This window comes from Athene noctua, chromosome 1, assembly GCF_965140245.1.
Source record: "Athene noctua chromosome 1, bAthNoc1.hap1.1, whole genome shotgun sequence".
NCBI classification, from domain to species: Eukaryota; Metazoa; Chordata; class Aves; order Strigiformes; family Strigidae; genus Athene; species Athene noctua.
Window position 1 is genome coordinate 34,243,748 of NC_134037.1, and position 18,267 is coordinate 34,262,014.

Below are 18,267 nucleotides of genomic sequence, written 5' to 3' on the forward strand. Positions count from 1 at the left end.
ACAACTTAAGCAAGGGGGTTTCGTGAGAAATTAAGTCTTTGGATAACCATCTAGAGACTACTCCACTTGCAAAATGCCACTGACTGAATTCAAAGAAGTGCATTAATTACACCTAAATACTCAATCATGTAGCTGCTATGCAGACTCTAATTGTTCTCATTATGCTTCTAGTAAACAAGGTCTCAGGGATCAAACCAAAGACGTGCAAAGGCTAAACAGCCTCATTACTTCATGCTTGTAGCAACAGCTTCTCAAACAGTCTCTGAATCTGAGAATTAGAACCATCACACTCCAGCACTACCCCTTCTACCCTTCTTTTTTTTATTTTAATTAGGTTTTATTTCTCTAAATTTAATCTCACTAAGACTGAGATGGCCAGTGTTGGCCATTTTGAGAAACCTCCACTAACTGCTCTATTTTTTCAGCAGCTTAAAGTCACTCATCAAAAGGAAAACCTGTATAAATGGAATTTACCCAAGAGATTTATTTTGAGTATTAATCTTTCCATATGGATTCAGCATGTATGGGTTAACAACCATGGAGCTACGAAATCAACCACTAGGCTTCTTCCTAAAATGTGAGGTGTAAGGATTAACCTTAACCTTAATAATTACAAGGATAATGTAACAAGGTGACTAAGTATATCCACCTTTTCTTTAAATAACTAAAAATTCTCATTTCCTGATTGCAAATTTTCCTGCAGATTCACCTTTAAATACAATGTCCAGTTGCCTATCAAGCTGAGGCAGAACAACTCCAAAGGCAATCCCTACTGACATTCACTGAAGCGTTATCACCTGAAGACAGAAAGTCTCAGAGTAAATGAAAATTACTGGACTTTGAACAATGGTCCAAAATCTCATCAGATTTATTGTTTTTACAATCTCAAAATATGGTCACAAAGGTCCTGAATCATGTAAGTGCTGCTCTGAATGGAATCAGGATTCTGTCTTGACAAGTTGGTCCAGCCTGGTGCTTTCCAATAGCATCATCTCCACTTCTAACTTGAGATTAACCCTCTTTATGTATATTTAATATACCCACTTTTTCTGAAGGCTCTTATTTTTTTCTCACATTAATCTGTTAATGGTGAGGTAAAAGCATGTATATTTTCCGTAAATCAGTTTCTATTTCAGTTGACAGGCTAAAATACTACAGTATTTTAATCTAGTCTTTCAGTAATTGTTTTAATTCCCCATTTCTTCCTCTCCCACAGTAGTTCTTTTCATGTTTTCCATATCATGTTTTTCCATATCATCTATGTAACATATCTGACAGAGTTAAGCTATCTCTTCATTCCAGCTACACATTTTAAAATGCATTGCAAATGACCCAGAAATTATTTCCCCATCTACTCGACATCAAAAAATGAAAATAAACAAACAAAAATCTCAAACCTCTAACATAAAAACGTAGGGCTTTCAGTCTACCTAGAAGCTACCTCTGTTCTGCTGTCTTCTGTGACTAAATTTAGCTCATATATTGAGTCTATAGGTTGACCAGCCATTATAAAAGTGTTACTTATATTCCAGATTTTCTGGTAAGAAACAGCATCCATGAAAATTAAATGTAAATGACCACACAGAATAATTCATCTTAAGTTTGAACATGTCTGTAATGTAATGTCTTCAAGAACATTATGATTTCCTCTCTGGTCAATTATCAAAATGATTGTTTGATATAAATTTAATGAAAGTTAATGGGATGGGGTCAAAAATACAAGTATACAGTTGAAGACACAGAATTTCACAGCAAGGAGTGCTATATCACAATATAATGCCTCTTCTACTTAATTCCAATAATTAAAATTTAATTAAAAATTAGATTAATTTTGGAGAAATTATGTCCAGCCCTATTGCAATTTCACACCAGGCATCTTGTTCCATTACTCATTCTCTTTGAGGTTTTTCCTGGTTTCCTACATAATCTAAGTTTACACATGCCAACCACCAAACACTCCCTCAACCCTGTAAAATTCCTAAAATTCACAATTATTTTCAGCCCTCAAAGACAGACGCTAAACCCATCTGAGTGTCATCTGGAACAGTACTCTTCGCATGCCTTTTATCAAATTTTGCCTTGTTTTCGTATAGCACAAGACAGTCCCACACAGCATTTACACCGCAGTGATTCCATTTAAACACATGGCAAGGAGCTGAAACAGGAATAACTGCTGACTAATTTATGCAAATGAAACATAGGCTTTCCCGTGTCTACAGAATTTTCACAGATAGATGGAGAACAACGGTAGAATCCAACACTTGTGACCACATCACACACGCTCCTTTCTTTTCTACAGCATACAAACCAAATATGTTTTTCAGTAATACCTGCACACTTTAAGGTTCCTTAATGTACTACTTGAATATCTTATGAGTTCTTTGAAACTTCAGAAATAGTTTCTGCTTTTCTTCATTACATTTAACGGTAAGAATCCTTTATATTGATACTTAAGGTCTAAAAAGCCTCTTCAGATACTAAATGTCTTACTTACCGGAAGTCCACGAGCACCTGGCACTCCTGGTTCACCCTTTAAAAGATAAAAATTGAGTTTTTCAAGAGGCATTTGCATAAAATTTTGTAAACAACATACAGGAAGATGCTCTCACCTTTTGTAGGGTATAATTTAGTGGACATATTCTGCAAGTATTATTCACTTTGTTAACACTATGTTGGTTTCAGTGAGACGATAGAAATAAAAGACTTTCTCAATATTAAAAAGATACAGCCATAGGCCCTCCCCCAATCCCCCCCCCCCGCCCCCCCCAAAAAATTCAAACATGCTGGTTACTCTGAATTCTGACGTGTATTTCATTTGTTTGATTGCTGATGAAGTGAGGTGCATTGTTCTGGTTCCCACTGCATATTACTATGACATAATTACAGTTCAAGATGGAAAGAACCTCACTATTACTGAAGATGCTCATCCTTAATGTCATCAGTGTAATGCCACCATTCCTTACTACTGGCTGGGGGAATGGAAGTTGCTTTGTACTGTGTGAAAAGGGACCAATGGCTCTGTATTCTATAGATGTTTTAATATTGTTAAGAAAGACTGCAACATCTCATTAGTTGCTTAGAGAGAAACAAAAATCCTGCTTAAAAAAAAAAAATAAATCTCAGTTTCATGCATAATTTTGTTCTTACCTTCTGTCCTTTTGGTCCTGTGGCTCCACGTGAGCCATCAGGTCCTGTGAATCCCTTTGGAAGTAATGTACATAATATTAATGCAAAGGTTACATGGTTTTCTTAATCACAACTGAAAACCTTCTAAAACATAAAATAATAAGCTATTAAATAAGTAACTGCAGGAGACTTACAATTCAAATACTTATTTACATGTACAAATAGAACTGCCCAAGTTCAAAGTACTAACTTCTGGTGACAAACTCAGTGCCTGTGATACGTGCCCTTCAAAAATTACTCAGTAAAATCACAAATAAACTAAACACATGATCTCACAAAATGTTATCTCCTTTCATTTGGAGATTGATTAATTTAGTTCATGGCTCAGGTTAAAAGCAACAACTGTCAGTGTGTTCCATTTCAAATAAACCATTAATTGACAAAAAAAAAAATAAAACAAAAAAGATGCCAAGCTGGATTTGAGGTTAGTCTTTGAATCACACTTGTCTAACTGGCTGAAATTAAAAAGCAATCATGATATTATACCTACAAATTCATTTGGAGGATTTTTTTTTCTTTTGTTTTCAAATTTTTAACCAGCTTATATGGCTTAGAAATTTCCAGATATCGAGATAAAAGTCTTGCTTTTACCTTATCCAATACTTTTCTTTTTGGTACACTTCCAGCAATTCAGCATTCATCCAAAGGGATGTTTTCTCTGATAATTTGCTTCGAAAACCTACTTGATCATTACAGGCAATTACTGTACACTATCTTTACTCTGTCTGATAAGCCTGACACTGAAGTAGTTTGTAAAAGAAAAACAAGATTTAAAAAGTCAGAACTGCCTCACCAATTAAAAAAGGAAGGAGGACTTCTAAATCCCCAATTAAAAGCTAAATGCATGGTGGAAGTACAACAAGGTCCCACGTTTTGTCCTCAAGTGAAAATAAAAATGGCTCACCATTTCAGAGCAAGTGTTCTAGTACAGTTTCACTAATCCACTAGCATGGAGGAATATGCAAATATGAACAAATATCAAAAGCTGAGCTGAGTTTAAAACATTGTTTCACCTGATTGTGTTACCATGAATTCTGTCAAGGAAAACAAAACCATGCCTTAAGTGAAAATTATAGAGGCATTGATTTTTAAAGATCTGCTTAGGGGTTTCTGACATGTACAAATGGGTTGTGGTTCTGTACTGTTTTCACGAAAAAAAGAAGTGGTATGGGATACCACTCATGGCAAACTCTTACAGACTGGAAATCCGAACAGTTTAACAGTTTCAGTTCTGTGTTCACTAAATCTCTTTCCAAAAGCAAATTAGAGATTAACATCTAACAGTATTGCAATCCCCAATTAGGCTTTTTTTTTATATATAATTTGCAATATTCTCTAATCCACTGGTTTGTTGTGTGTCATCTTTATTTTTGATGGTTTAAATTATAAAAGTACTGTACCACTTACGTAGTATCACATAAATTAAACATAAGCTTGCCTGCCTCCTAGCATAAGATCTAAGTATTAATGCAACAATCTCGCTTCAGAGCAAAAAATGCTTTCAAACACTAATCTTGAGAGAAATATGAAGAGTTTCCAAAAAAAGTATGAAGGTGCTTCTATTGCCACTAACTTATTCAAGAGATACAACCTAACAGGCCATCAACACAAGATAATGTCGAAACTTTATTATTCTTTATTATTTTCCACAGAAAAAGGAAGATACATTAGCAGGGCTCTGCAGTGGCTGAAGTCTGGAGGGTTTTGTCTGGAGTAAAGCTATACAGAAATCACAGTTTTTCCTCAGAAACTGAGTTAAAATTCATTCTTAAGCTTCAATTTAGTAAAGATATAACTGTTCACTTTAACATCAGGCCCACGGGGCTGATCTAAATGATTGATTTCCTTCCTATTTTCTCTTGTTTAGGAGACCGAAAATCACTGGAAACCACCCCTCCACCTCCCCTTCGGCCATGAACCACCCGCGGCCCGGAAGAGGCCGGCCCGCCCTGCCGGCCGGCGCCGGGGGCCCTCAGGGAGCAGCGGCGGGCGCCCCCTGTCGGCCGCCCCGCGCGGGGTTGGGCCCCAGCTCCGCGCTCGGGGCCCGCCCGCGGCCCGGGCTGTCGGTGCCGCCGGTGCCCCGCCGGCCCAGGCCTGGCCTTGGATCCTGCTCTTGCCCTCGCTGCCCAGCTCTCCGCCCCACACTGAGCGGGGCCCAGACCTGAGGCTGCTTCTAGGGGCCGCGGCACGGCCTCCTCCCCGCAGCACCGCCGCCGGCTCCAGAGCTGGGTGGCAGCACTCGACAGCCCTCTCGCTGTTCCTCAGCTGCTGCCCCGGCCGCCCGCAGCCCGGCTGCGCTCAGCCAAGAGAGCACCTTCCAGCTTGGATAAAACCTCCTCTCCGCCGCGCACACTGCTGGCACTCATTGGCAGCTGTGAGGAAGCCAGAGACCTCAAAAGGAGGTCATGCTTCTACAGAAATAGACTAACACCGAGTATTTTCCTTTAAAAAAAAAAGAAGAGGGAACTCCAGAAAATCAACTGTACTCACATCAGCTCCCGGCTCTCCAGGCAGGCCAGGGGATCCTGGTTTGCCTGCATCCCCATCCGGACCCTTCAGGATTTAAAAGGACATTTAAGCATGTTTCAAAGAGGGAAGCAGAAACAAAACTCAAAACTTCTTCTCTCACATGAACAAATGCAAAGTAGCTGAAATCACTTACCGGTGGACCGGGGGGGCCATTCGGACCTCTCTCCCCCTAACAAGATATGAAAAGGAAGGTATTAGTCAGAGCTACAGCAATGTTTTATTGTCCCTCATGAAAACAACTGATCTACAGATTATCAGGAATAATCCCAAACTGATTCTTGTTACAGGAAATTAATATTAAATCCACAGGATCTCTATTATAGACTAACAGAAATAACCACAGAAACTTCTGAGAGGAATGAAAAATACATAGTAGTTACTATCAGGAACAATGCCACAGATCTTTATCGTGCTTTAGTATGAGTGATACTATGTAATCCCTTTTGAGATTAGACCTATAAAACTCCTACACCCCATTTAAGGCAAATAATCACATAATATGATGCTGATTACATAAAATAAATAATCATGTGTTTTGCATATCAGGGATAATCTGAAAGGCCACCTTCTCCCCTTGCCCCAGCCCACTAGAGTATGAGACCCGTAAACTCCTACATGTATCTGCAGCGAAATTCAAACACTTCGGGGGCAATGCTGACAGTGGGGACAATGGAGGCATTTCCTATTTCCTTGGCAAGGCACAGAAACACTTACATCAATACCATCGATACCGGGAACTCCTGGTGGCCCTGGTGGACCTGGGGGGCCTGGTGGACCAGGAAGACCTCTCTGACAAGGAGTAAAAAAAAAGGAGCAATTAAAGCCTGGTAAACATGCGAGAGCCAATCGGGGGGACTGGCACAATGAGAGACAGCTTCTATGGGTTAGTCAGGCGGTCACTGCTGTGATAAGGAGCTGGGTCCTCACCCCATGCATGTCAAGACCCACAAGCCCTATATCCTCTGTGAGCTGCCGCTGTGATGACCAGCAACAAACCCGACATGGGCAGAACAGGGACGAGGTGTTAAACCCCCCTCGCTGGACCAGCTGCCCTCCCGCACCCCACAGTGCTGGCAGGGCCAGGGCAAGGGTGGAGGGGGCTCAACTCCCTGATCCAGCATGATCTGAGCGCTGTATGGCAATGACAGGAATAAATAGAATTAAGGATAGAAATTACAGAATTAATAATAGAAATAAAAAGAGTGATCTTGGCGAATCAAACACTGAAATTCACTAACCTACTCTAATTACTCATTCAGCCACCACAAAGGAGGCAGTCTTCCTAAGAGTTCGTGCTAGCGAAGAAAATTTAAAACAACACTTTCCCTACTTCTCTGACAGGCTCAGTGGTTTCCCCTGGTTCCTCAGGATTACTTTAGCATCTACAGAGGCGCTTTCTCAAAGCACCAGGCTCCCGAGGGGGAGGCGGGAGGCGCCACCAGCCTGTGGAAACCGAGAGAAAGGCTTTTACAGGTCTCCGTACCTATAATGGGGGGCTCTGTTCTCCTCAGAGCAAACTCCGGCCACGGCCCCACAACGGTGCTCTGTGAGCAGGAGGCTGGCCCGGGTCTGGCTGGGGCCCTGAGCCTGGCCCCTCGCTCCCTACAGCACTGCCGCTCTGGATGCCTTTCCTCCGCACACCAGTCTTCCCAGTAATAATCCATCCAGGGGTAGTCATAGATGGAGCTCAAGCCCCACCATGTCACCAGGCCTGCCTGATGCCTGCTGAGTGGCACCATGTAAGCACACACACACGGCACCCACCACCCTGTGGATAATTCACCTTTGCCAGCACCACGTCAGGGTCAGCTGCAGCTACTCGGGGGGGATGAAAAGGGTCGGAAACCCTCCAGCGGGTCGGTGCCAGGGCATGACAGAGCGGCCTTCAGCCTTTCTTCACCTGCACCGTGACCCTGAAGCACGGCGCACCGTCCCTTCCCTCACACTTACCTCGATTACCGTCTGGCTTATCTGTGAGGGAGAAAAACAGAGTCAAAGTCAGAATAAACTTACTTGAGCCAGGCAGAGGCAAACAACCTGCAGGAAAAGCCCCAGAGGCAGGAGGCCCCGCAGAGCCCGGGCCATGGCGATGGAGGGAGCGGCCTGCGGCTGTGGGGCCGGCGGCCGAAAGGTGAGCTCGGCTGCAGCCCCTCTCGGCTGCTCTGCCGCCTGGGGGGGGGGGGGGGGGGGTCGCGGGGATTGGAGGAGAGCTGAAGGCTGGGAAGGGGAGGACGGAATGCCAGCAGCGCCTTAACCCTTCGCCCTGCTGCTGTTGCTTTGGGCACCGGCCTTCACCTTCCCCCACCCCCTGCCACGGGTTTCCCGCCGTCAGGCTCCCCGGTGAGGCGGCAGCTGCGGGGAGGCGGCAGCTGCGGGGAGGCGGCTGCCAAAATCCCTCCCGTCTGCAAGGCACAGCTTTCAGAAGTCGCCCACCCAAGCAGCGGGGGGGTAGAACAGTAAGTCACGGAAGGGTTAAAATGAGGCTGGAGCCGCTCGGGGGTGTGGATTTCTAAAGGCACCAAATTCCAGGCAGGTATGGTAAAAACAGGCATCTCGGGGCAGGAAGGGGGAGAAAAAATGTGGTTCTTGTGGGCTGCCGCCGGCAGGCAGCAGGCAAGGACTCGGTGGCTACCTGGCAGGGGCTGGGCCAGGGGCAGGGGCAGGGGCAGGGGCAGGGCCCGGACCAGGGGCAGGGCCGGGGCCGGGCGCTCACCCGGGCCGGCAGCTCGCCGCAGCCTTCGCGCTGGGGTCGCAGCGGGTCGCAGTGAATCACCATCCACTGGATTTCGAACTGGAAAGGAGATAAAGATCACGTTAATTCGGGTCAGGGGGGTCACGCTGGCCGAGGGTGTAATAGGAGAAACACTGGTCAGCTAACGGCATGTCTTAAAAGAAAGGTATTTAATGATAATAACTACGGGTGTAGCGGAGAGCTCAGTCCAAGAGCAGTGCTGCGCCCTGCTTTCCCCCACCCCTAACTGTGGAGATCTTCTAAGGAGGGGACATAAACCTGCCGAGAGATTTAAAGAGAAGGTGAGATTCGTCATCATTTTTTACATGTGCACAGGTATTTTTCTTCATGCTATATGGTTGTTTTATTAGACACACAAAAAGATTTTCTCAAAGTGGATAGTTGTGGCCATGAAAAATGGTAGGTCTGGGGACAGAAACGTGATCTGTGTGAGAAGTTAAAAAAGCGGGATCGTATGCACACTGGCAACAGTCTGCAACTGAGTAATACACATCTGTGAAATTTCACATCTTCTTTGAACATTTGGCACTGGAAAACAACACAGGATCAAGGTAAACCTCTTTTCAGAAGCTGCAACAGAAATTCACTTGATGTGCTCTATAGATTAAGAAACATGCCCTCTGTTGAAAATCATTGAGTAGCTCAAACATACAGCCTCAGAGGTGTATCTGCTGATAATAATGCATCGCATGGAATTTTAAGTACCAGAAGCATATTAAATTGTGCGTATTTATTGTATCTAAGTTTTAAAGGGTTGGGCTGTTTCCCTTTCCCATTGCACATATTATCAGCTTGGCTTATGAACCACTGAGTGATTTATCCAGAGATTTCTCAGTTTGATGATAAAATTTGGAGACTTCTATTCCTTACTTCTCATTATGAATGACTGAGGAGTTGCGAGGAAAGAAAGTTCAGTTGGGTTTTTTTTTTTTTTCTTGTTACAACATACAGCCCTGGTGTGGAAAAGACTGATTTGTTTTTTCTGAGAAACTGAAAATAGAAGTGTGTCCAGGGGCTTTCACTTCTTATTTCTTTGCTTCTCTGAGTCTTTCTTATTCTACTGAACTAAAGTAGCTCCCCACCATCCCTCCTGCAATATAACGCTCTCTGCTTCCTGTCTGCCTTCTGTGCTCCCTCTGGGCCATCTCGTTGCTCTCTTCAGTCCCAATCCATAACTGATGCAGAATGCAGACTGTCAATCTGAGATGCTTTCCTCTCCTGCCACCATCCTTACATTGACTTAGTTGCATACTGACTGCTAGTGCTAATAAATGCTTTGAGTCTGAAGATCTCTGCAAGACACCCACATATCCACAAGTTGCTGCTTTTTTTTTTTTCTTTTTTTTTGCTTTCATCTTCACTGCTTCAGTGCTGCCACTCCTGAAATCCTCACTATAACATCTCTACTGTTCTGTTTACTTTGCAGTCATTACGGTTTCCAGAGTGCTGAGACTAGAGCACAAAAGAGGCAGTAACCTTGGGTTTTTTACCTGTTATCTGACACCGCTATCTGTGAGTCAGTCCTCTACCTCCTTTATCCAATTCTCATTTTAAAGCCTTTTCCAGTCCTTAATAATAGACAACTAAATGTCAGAATATACATCTAAAAGAACTGAACGTATACTATAATACTACAAGAGAGCAGTACAATAATAAAAATAAGAGGATATCTGGAACCAGAAGATGAGGTTTTATAAAAATGGGATCAAATGATACCTATATGATAATTTATTTCACACCATACAACTGGATTCTGAGTCCTGAGTCTCTACATTATTCACCTCTGAAGGTCTCTTGCAGAGGTAAAGAGGTCCAAAACTGGCTCGAAAGCAGTTTATAATCAATTTCTGATTTAAATAATAACCTATTTCTGGCTTAAGACAGATGTGGTTTTAAGTGACAGAATTTCTACTTTTTCAGTTGGTCTGTTTAATATTAAGTTAAAACTATATTAAGTAGTATTAAAATTGAAAAGTCATCCATTCAGTAGTTACAAAATACTATAATTAAGGTTGCCTGTACAAATTTTATCTATATGTAGTCTGAAGTTGTGTGATTCCACACTTCTTTGCTTAGAACTCTTCTCTCATTCACAAGACCAAATGAACAAGGCTATGGAAATGGTTCCCGTACTGTAGAAACTGTTAAGTTTGGAAGTAAATGGGACGAAAGGTGGTAAAAAAGAAGATGGCTTTGTGGAAAAGGCAGGCAGATGCCACTGAATGAGTCTGCTTTTGCTTCATAATTCTTATATCGTGTCGACAAATTATTGCAGTCAAAATAGCCACATTAGAGAGCATTCTGCATGGGGCGGGAAGAGGGAATTGGATGTCTGAAATGACATACCTGGGTACAGGTGATGCAGAAAGGCTGATCAGTAACAACTGTAACTGAAATCAATGGTCTTGAGCTGTGCTTTCAATTTATAACGTGGTACAAAATCTGTGAACACTGAAAAAATTACTTTTAAGACATACCACCAGCAGTCAATATCTGCATCAGCACATTCTGGGGTCTTTATGTAGATAATCATTGCCTCTTTTTTTGTGGTTTTGTGTGTGTGTGTGTCTGGTTTCTTGCTTATGTACTAAAGTGAGGAAGATTTGAGATGACAAAATGCTAATTACTGGGTTGTGTTAGACTCTGATGCATGACTGTCCATGTGCCAAGATCAGTGTCCTAAGAGAATACTACTAGCAAATGCATATACATCTTTTAAGTTTGAAGCCAATTGATATTAAAATAAAAATAAATTTATTAATGAGATGATAAATTGTGATTGCTTGCTGCAGTGGGAACTTGACTCACTGAGCCAGGAAATCCTTTTAGTGTCTCATATGTTTTCTCTCAACATTCTTTCATAGCCAAAAAGAAAACCAATCACTTTGTTTTGTCCAAGATGGGATTTGAGTGTTGAGCATTAAGTAAGGCCCTAGTACTCTTGTAAGTTTAAGACACACAAAAAAGTTTGAATAAATGAGGCAGGCATCCTATGCAGAAAAAATACCTAGCATTATTTACAAAACACTGTACCATAATATGAATGTAAAAGCGGTTGATGTATTTTGAACATGCAGCTTTAATTTGACATTTCTTAGTTCACAGTTGCCTATTCAGGCAGCATTTTTTTTAAAAAAAATAAACTGTGGTTGCTCTGTAAATTTTTTGCTTTGAACTTTTGTTACTCTTTTGAGTCTATATAGAACAAAAATTGAGATGACACCTGTTTGACTTATTTTAAAATGAAAAATAAAACTGTTTTCTGGCAAGGTAGTAAAAGGTTTGACTGGCCTCCCACTGATTTAGGAGAAGTGAGAGAAGGGCAAATATGTCCTAGCCTTGCTGTCAAGTTACCTGATCCCTCACCAGTATTTCACAATGATCTTGTTGATTATATTAAGGCGATTTAAAGGACGCCACTATTCTGAAGATGTCTTGTGTAGATGTTCTATCAATATCAATACAATGTGCTATTAAGGAGGAAGTACAGGCACAAAGTTCTCAGAAATGAACCTGAGATAAATCAGGGGTAATCATAAAGCAGTTATTAAAATGTAATCTTTTAAGACCCACAGGTGTTTAAAACCCATAGGTTAGTATTTCTGACATCCATTTTCCAAGATTCCTATGGGATTTCTGTTTCACCTTAATTTCTTAGTCAGCAGAGATATAATTGGATTAGCTATGTCTGTCCGTTCACTATTTTGTCCTAAATTCTGTGGAAGTCGCCTGTGAATGCTCCCAACTTTGCACATCTCCATATCAGCTATGCAATTCAGTTGTCTTATTAGAACTTTAGATGAGAGAGGTGAAGGTTAAGTAAGATGTATTTTCAGTATAGCATTAGTCACAGGGAAGAATTTAGCAGTAATAAATGTAGCAGTAATAAAGCAGGCTTTAAGGAAAACTGTGTCCCTCAGAGCACATTTGTAGGGCCCTTTTCGGAAAATGGGCTCCCTGTATCCCACTGGACTATTGCTGCCTTAGAGGAAGACATCCCTTCAGAGGAAGTACAACTCGGCTAAGCGATTTTCACGTGCAGGTTTTCTACAATTTTTCATCAATGATATCTATGTTTGTTCTAAAGGAACTCTGCTACCAGCTGTTCGTACATTTGTTAAGTGACCAAAAATAAGCTACACATATTTAAACATATCTCATTCTAGAGCTACTTCAAACGCATTTTATCCATTTTCCTATATCTCTGTAATGGGTTTTTAGAGCTTCACCTTCCCTGCATCTTTTTTCAAAGCCTTACAAGAGTACAGCAAATTCCGGTGTTATCTGACTTCCCATAGCAAGAGTTCAGCCTTCTGAATGTGAGATTTCACAGGGTGAAAAAACCTGAGAAATTACTTTTTACAGACACAGTCTGTTCTATGGTGTAAATTAGTCCATGTTCAGCAAATATTGATAAGCAGCTTCCTCTTAGACATTACAAGTCATGTAGCTGCCCTGAACTAGTTTGCAGTGTTAACTATCAACTAAATAATGACCAAGGATCACTTCTAGCAAAGTGTTTATTGTCTATTATGAGAAAATCAGGGTAATGCCTCTGAAATCACAGAAAATAAGGCAATTTATTATCATCAGTTAATCTTTAGGCAGTAAGAAATGAAGGCCCTTACCTTTCTATAACAAAAACATGATTTAGGAAGTAAGTTCCTTTTCAGTTTTGAAATTATGATATATCTTGTATTACTTATATATTATAGTGGGTCATTTGATTTACTTTTAGGAAAAAAAAAAAGAGTTATTTTCTTTTTTTATCTAAATAAAAAGATATAATGCAGCTGTAAACCTGTATAAAAATTTGCCCTCCATAAACCGTTCGAGAAATCATAGAATCATAGAATGGTTTGGGTTGGAAGGGACCTTAAAGATAATTTATTTCCAACCCCCTGCCATGGGCAGGGACACCTCCCACTAGCCCAGGTTGCTCAAAGCCCCGTCCAGCCTGGCCTTGAACACTGCCAGGGAGGGGGCAGCCACAGCTTCTCTGAGCAACCTGTGCCAGTGTCTCACCACCCTCACAGTAAAGAAATTCTTTCCTATATCTAATCTAAATCTTCCCTCTTTCAGTTTAAAACCTTTAGCCCTCATCCTATCACTATGCTCCCTGATCAACAGTTCTTCCTCATCCTTCCTGTAGGCTCCCTTTAGGTACTGAAGGGCCACTATAACGTGTCCCTGAAGCCTTCTCGAGGCTGAACAACCCCAACTGTCTCAGCCTGTCCTCATAGGGGAGGTGCTTCAGCCCCCTGATCACCTCTATGGTTTCCTCTGGACTAACTCGAGCAGGTCCATGTCCTTCTTATGTTGGGGGTATCCAGAGCTGAATACAGTACTCCAGGTGGGGTCTCATAAGAGTGGAGTAGAGGGGAAGAGTCACCCAGCATGTCAACCGCATCACACAGCTTGGTGTCATTATCAAACTTGCTGAGGGTGCACTCAATCCCGCTGTCCATGTTGCCAACAAAGATGTAAACAGTGCCAGTCCCAGTACCGACCCCTGAGGAACGGCACTCGCCACTGCTCTCCACTTGGACAGCAAGCCACTGACCACAACTCTGGGTGCGGCCATCCAGCCAATTCATCCACCAAGTGGTCCATATGTCAAATCTGTGTCTCTCCAATTGAGGAACAAGAATGTCCTGCAGGACAGTGTCAGATGCTTTGCACAAGTCCGGTTAGATGACATCAGTTGCTCTTCCCCTATCCACCAGTGCTGTAATCCCACTGTAGAAGGCCACCTAATTTTTCAGGCATGATTTGCCCGTAGTGCAGCCACGCTGGCTGTCACCAATCATGTCCTTATTTTCCATGTGCCCTAGCATAGCTTCTGGGAGGATCCACTCCACGATCTTGCTGAGCACAGAGGTGAGACTGACTGGCCTGTAGTTCTCTGCGTCTTCCTTTTTTCCCTTTCTAAAAACGTGGATTATGTTTCTCCTTTTCCAGTCAGTGGGAACTTCACCAGACTGCCAGGACTTCTCCAATGTGAAGGACAGCGTCTTAGCCACTTCATCCGCCCATACCCTCTCATCAGGTCCCATTGACTTGTGCATCTTCAGGTTCCTTAGATGGTCTCAAACCTGATCTTCTCCTAGTGGGGGTGGTTCTTCATTCTCCCAGTCCCCGTCTTTGCCTTCTGCGACTTGGGCAGTGTGGCTGGAATGTTTGCTGGTGAAGACTGAGGCAAAGACGTCATTGAGTACCTCAGCCTTCTCCATATCCTGGGTAACCAGGTCTCCCATTTCCTTCTAGAGAAGGCCCACATTGTCCCTAGTCTTTCACTGATGCACCTATAGAAGCTTTTTTGTTGCCCTTGATGTCCCTGGCCAGATTTAATTCTATCAGGGCTTTGGCTTTCCTAACCTGATCCCTGGCTCCTCAGGCAATTTCTCTGTATTCCTCCTAGGCTATCTGTCCTTGATTCTGCCCTCTGTAGGCTTCCCTCTTGCGTTTGAGCTTGTCCAGAAGCTAGTTGTTCATCCATGCAGGTCTCCTGGCATTTTTACCTGACTCCTCTTTGTTGGGATGCATTGCTCCTGAGCTTGGAGGAGGTGATTCTTGAACATTAACGAGCTTTCTTAGGCCCCTCTTCCCTCCAGGGCTTTATCCCATGCTATTCTGCCAAGCAGATCTCTGAAGAGGAGAGTCTGCTCTCCTGAAGTCCAGGATAGCGAGCTTGCTGTGCTCCCTCCTCACTGCCCTAAGGATCTTGAACGCCACCATTTCATGGTCACTGCAGCCAAGGCTGCCCTTGAGCTTCATACTCCTCACCAGCCCCTCCTTGTTTGAGAGAACAAGGTCCAGCATAGCAGCTCTCCTCATCAGCTCCTATGTCACTTGGAGAAGGAAGTTATCACCAATGCATTCCAGGAACCTCCTGGAATAAATCTTTGTAAAGGCTCAAAGGCAAGCCATAGTTTTTAATGGAGCTCTATCTACTGCTCTCCTAGCAATCATAGTAACAACAAGCAATAAAGAATCTCTTTTAAAATGACATGTATTACAGTGCACCTATAAGAAGTTGACCTGTTCTGCAAGATAAGTAGAGCACTGACAGAATACTGCAAAAAAGAAGAATAGGAAACACATAATTTATGTCGTCTAAAAATTATACTACTGGAAGTAATATACTTTAGCAATGCCTGGAAATAAATTAGAAATTGTGCCTGGGGTGTATTAAATAACCAAGACTGGTGAGATGTTTAAACTGAGTATAGTCAAGCAAGTTAAAGGATGAGCCTAGACTATTCCCAAACATATACTTATTTACTCAATTTAAAGATAAACTAACTGCATAGGCTAAACCAGAAACTTGTGCAATTTAAACAGCCATTTTAAAATTACTAGACCATCAGATTGTGTAATTTCTTTATTATAATTTCAGAGAATATGGTCTTTCTAAATCTACATTTTTATAATATCAGGCTGGACCACTACCATCATCAGTTGTGGCTTCATAGCACAAGCCACGCAATTCAATCTAGTCAGTCCTATGTCAAACCCACAGTTCCGTCTGAATTAAAGTGTATTTTTAGACATCCAAACTCTGTTTAAAAATGTAATGTGATGCTTACCTTCTTCCTTCCCTGATAATTTTTTTCCAGTGCTTCATTATTCCTTTTGTCAAAAAATGTGCATCATATTCCTGTTTTAAGGCCTACCTTATGCACAGGTTTGATTTTTTTTAATAGAATACACTAAATATGACTGAATCTTCCCAGAAGCATGCTAAAGGTTTAAACAAATATTTTGCATGTTAAGTGGTGAATTGTAAAAATAACTTAGTTCCCTTTTGTCTTTTCATCCTTGAAGGAGGGTGTCCCGTACTTAACGTAGCTTCACGCTAATGTCTAATGATTTACATGCTTAAACATAGATGAAGCAGAACTTAATGATAGACAACCTTCCCCCACCAGATGCCTGAAGACCCTAGGGTAATCAGTGTTGCTCATTTGTATACCTTGCTGAAAAGAGCAAGTCTCTGCAAAGCAGTATGCTGGAGAGGAAGGAGGATAACATTTCAGATTTCCTCTGCTGCTTTTCCTGACTTTAATCCTAGCCAAAGGTCAGCCAGAGCACCAACATAGAAGAAGTCTGAGTTCTTGCCAAGGTGACCTTAATGCCACATCTTTCTCATTTGTAGGCTGACATTTCTAATCAACAGGCAAGAGAAACTCTCCCCATTTTAGAGGAATGACTGTGTGTCTAACTTGAAGGGATGGTTTACTCTAGATTTGAAGGGATGGTTTACTCTAGCACTGTATACTAGCTGTTGTAATACTATTACATTAATACCTATAGCTCTCTGTGCATTTAATTTAAATATCTTTCCAAAGAGTAATACAGTATTGGGGTAGAAATTTTTCCATCCTAGTAAGATGCAGGGAATATGTGATGTTTTCATTATCCCATCCATTCATTCATACACCAGCATCCCTATAGGAAAGCTGAGATATGTATGCAGCTGATTGTTAAATTATCAGCTCCAGCTGATTTCATTTTGAATGACATTTTCAGAGATTAACTTTTGTTTTCAACAGAATTAGTACAACTTTTCAGCTACTGATATTTCCTAATCCACATCTATAGCAACATAATAGATAGCCACTTTTGAACATCTGGACCAGCTTTCTGTCATCATTTTTCATGTAAAACTGATTTCTATCCAGTGCAATACAGCAACTTACACATACAGACACAATGAAGCATGAGATGCTTCTTTTGTTGCAACATTTCCCCTTTCAAGTTTATACAATGCTGGTTATCCTGTGGCCACATTTTTTGCAAAAACTATAAAATATAGTTAAAAGATTATATCTCACTTCACTATTTCAGAGCTGATGCAAAACTTCAGTGTAGGAATGTGGAAAATACTTACAGTTTTTTATGTATCTGATTCTCTTTTTGCTGTTCAACTTGTTTTGAAATTAGTACCTATATTTATATATATATATTTATATATGGATGTCTTACATTTGTATTACATGTTCCTACCACACTGAAAGGATCCTTTTAAAGGGAATAGGATAATATATGGAACTTTTCATTGGTTTCTGTAATTTTTTCAATTGTGTTTTGAAACTGTTTCCTTTTAATCTACAAAGTGAATTCAGAAATAGCCTTCCCAAAATCTTAAATGTCATTTAGTGCCACCATGTGACAAAATTGTCACTTTGTTCAGTATAAAGTGCAGTATAACACATTAGCTGAAAAAACACTGGCTGAGAAAACACATTCATGGGTGTCTGAAAGGCAAAATGCAGATGTGACAGCTACAAATTTTTTCTGTCAGAAATTACAGGTATGTCACTTTGTATGTGTTTTATAATAATTGCTTGTCTCACAAAGTAAAGCAGATAATCAAATGATAAAAACCCTGAGTTTTTCTGTATTGTTTTCTTTGTTGAAGGGTACAAAAGCATTCAATATTCACCATATGTCACCCTCAATGTTATTTTCTCTATCAAAACAACTCTCCTTGCAATGTAGTAGCATGAAGAGGATATTTTCAGCATTAAATCCACTAAAAGGATATAGAATAAGCATTTCACTGCCTACTCTGGCTACACAGAGTAAAGGAACACTCCACAGTGAGTTTAGGTGTCTACTGCTATGTGCAGGGAAAGTTAAGTATCTAACAAAGGGATTCACAGCAGCCGTGATATGGGTGTGGAATGTCCTGAGCTAGCCAGGAGAAGGTATTGTGGAGATGGGTGGGCTTTAAACATGGCTTTCTTATGTCCTGTATGAACATCAGAATAGACCAAAAAGGACCTCTGTCAGTC

At 41.5% G+C, this 18,267-nt stretch overlaps 1 protein-coding gene across 3 annotated transcripts in view; it reads right to left on the minus strand.

The window, feature by feature from the left end:
- COL9A1 (collagen type IX alpha 1 chain) overlaps positions 1 to 18,267 on the minus strand; it is a 72,983-nt gene that overhangs the window by 43,574 nt on the left and 11,142 nt on the right. For 2 of the 3 annotated variants that reach the window (XM_074895838.1, XM_074895837.1), the window contains exons 1-6: positions 7,729 to 7,861; positions 6,430 to 6,504; positions 5,849 to 5,884; positions 5,677 to 5,739; positions 3,148 to 3,201; positions 2,495 to 2,530 (exon numbers count right to left, since the gene is read on the minus strand). In XM_074895838.1, coding sequence (XP_074751939.1) covers positions 2,495 to 2,530; positions 3,148 to 3,201; positions 5,677 to 5,739; positions 5,849 to 5,884; positions 6,430 to 6,504; positions 7,729 to 7,800 — 336 coding nt within the window. In that variant the 5' untranslated portion in view covers positions 7,801 to 7,861. Of the gene's footprint in view, positions 1 to 2,494; positions 2,531 to 3,147; positions 3,202 to 5,676; positions 5,740 to 5,848; positions 5,885 to 6,429; positions 6,505 to 7,665; positions 7,687 to 7,728; positions 7,862 to 8,428; positions 8,507 to 18,267 lie in introns of those variants that run through there. The other variant, XM_074895836.1, reaches the window with a different exon arrangement.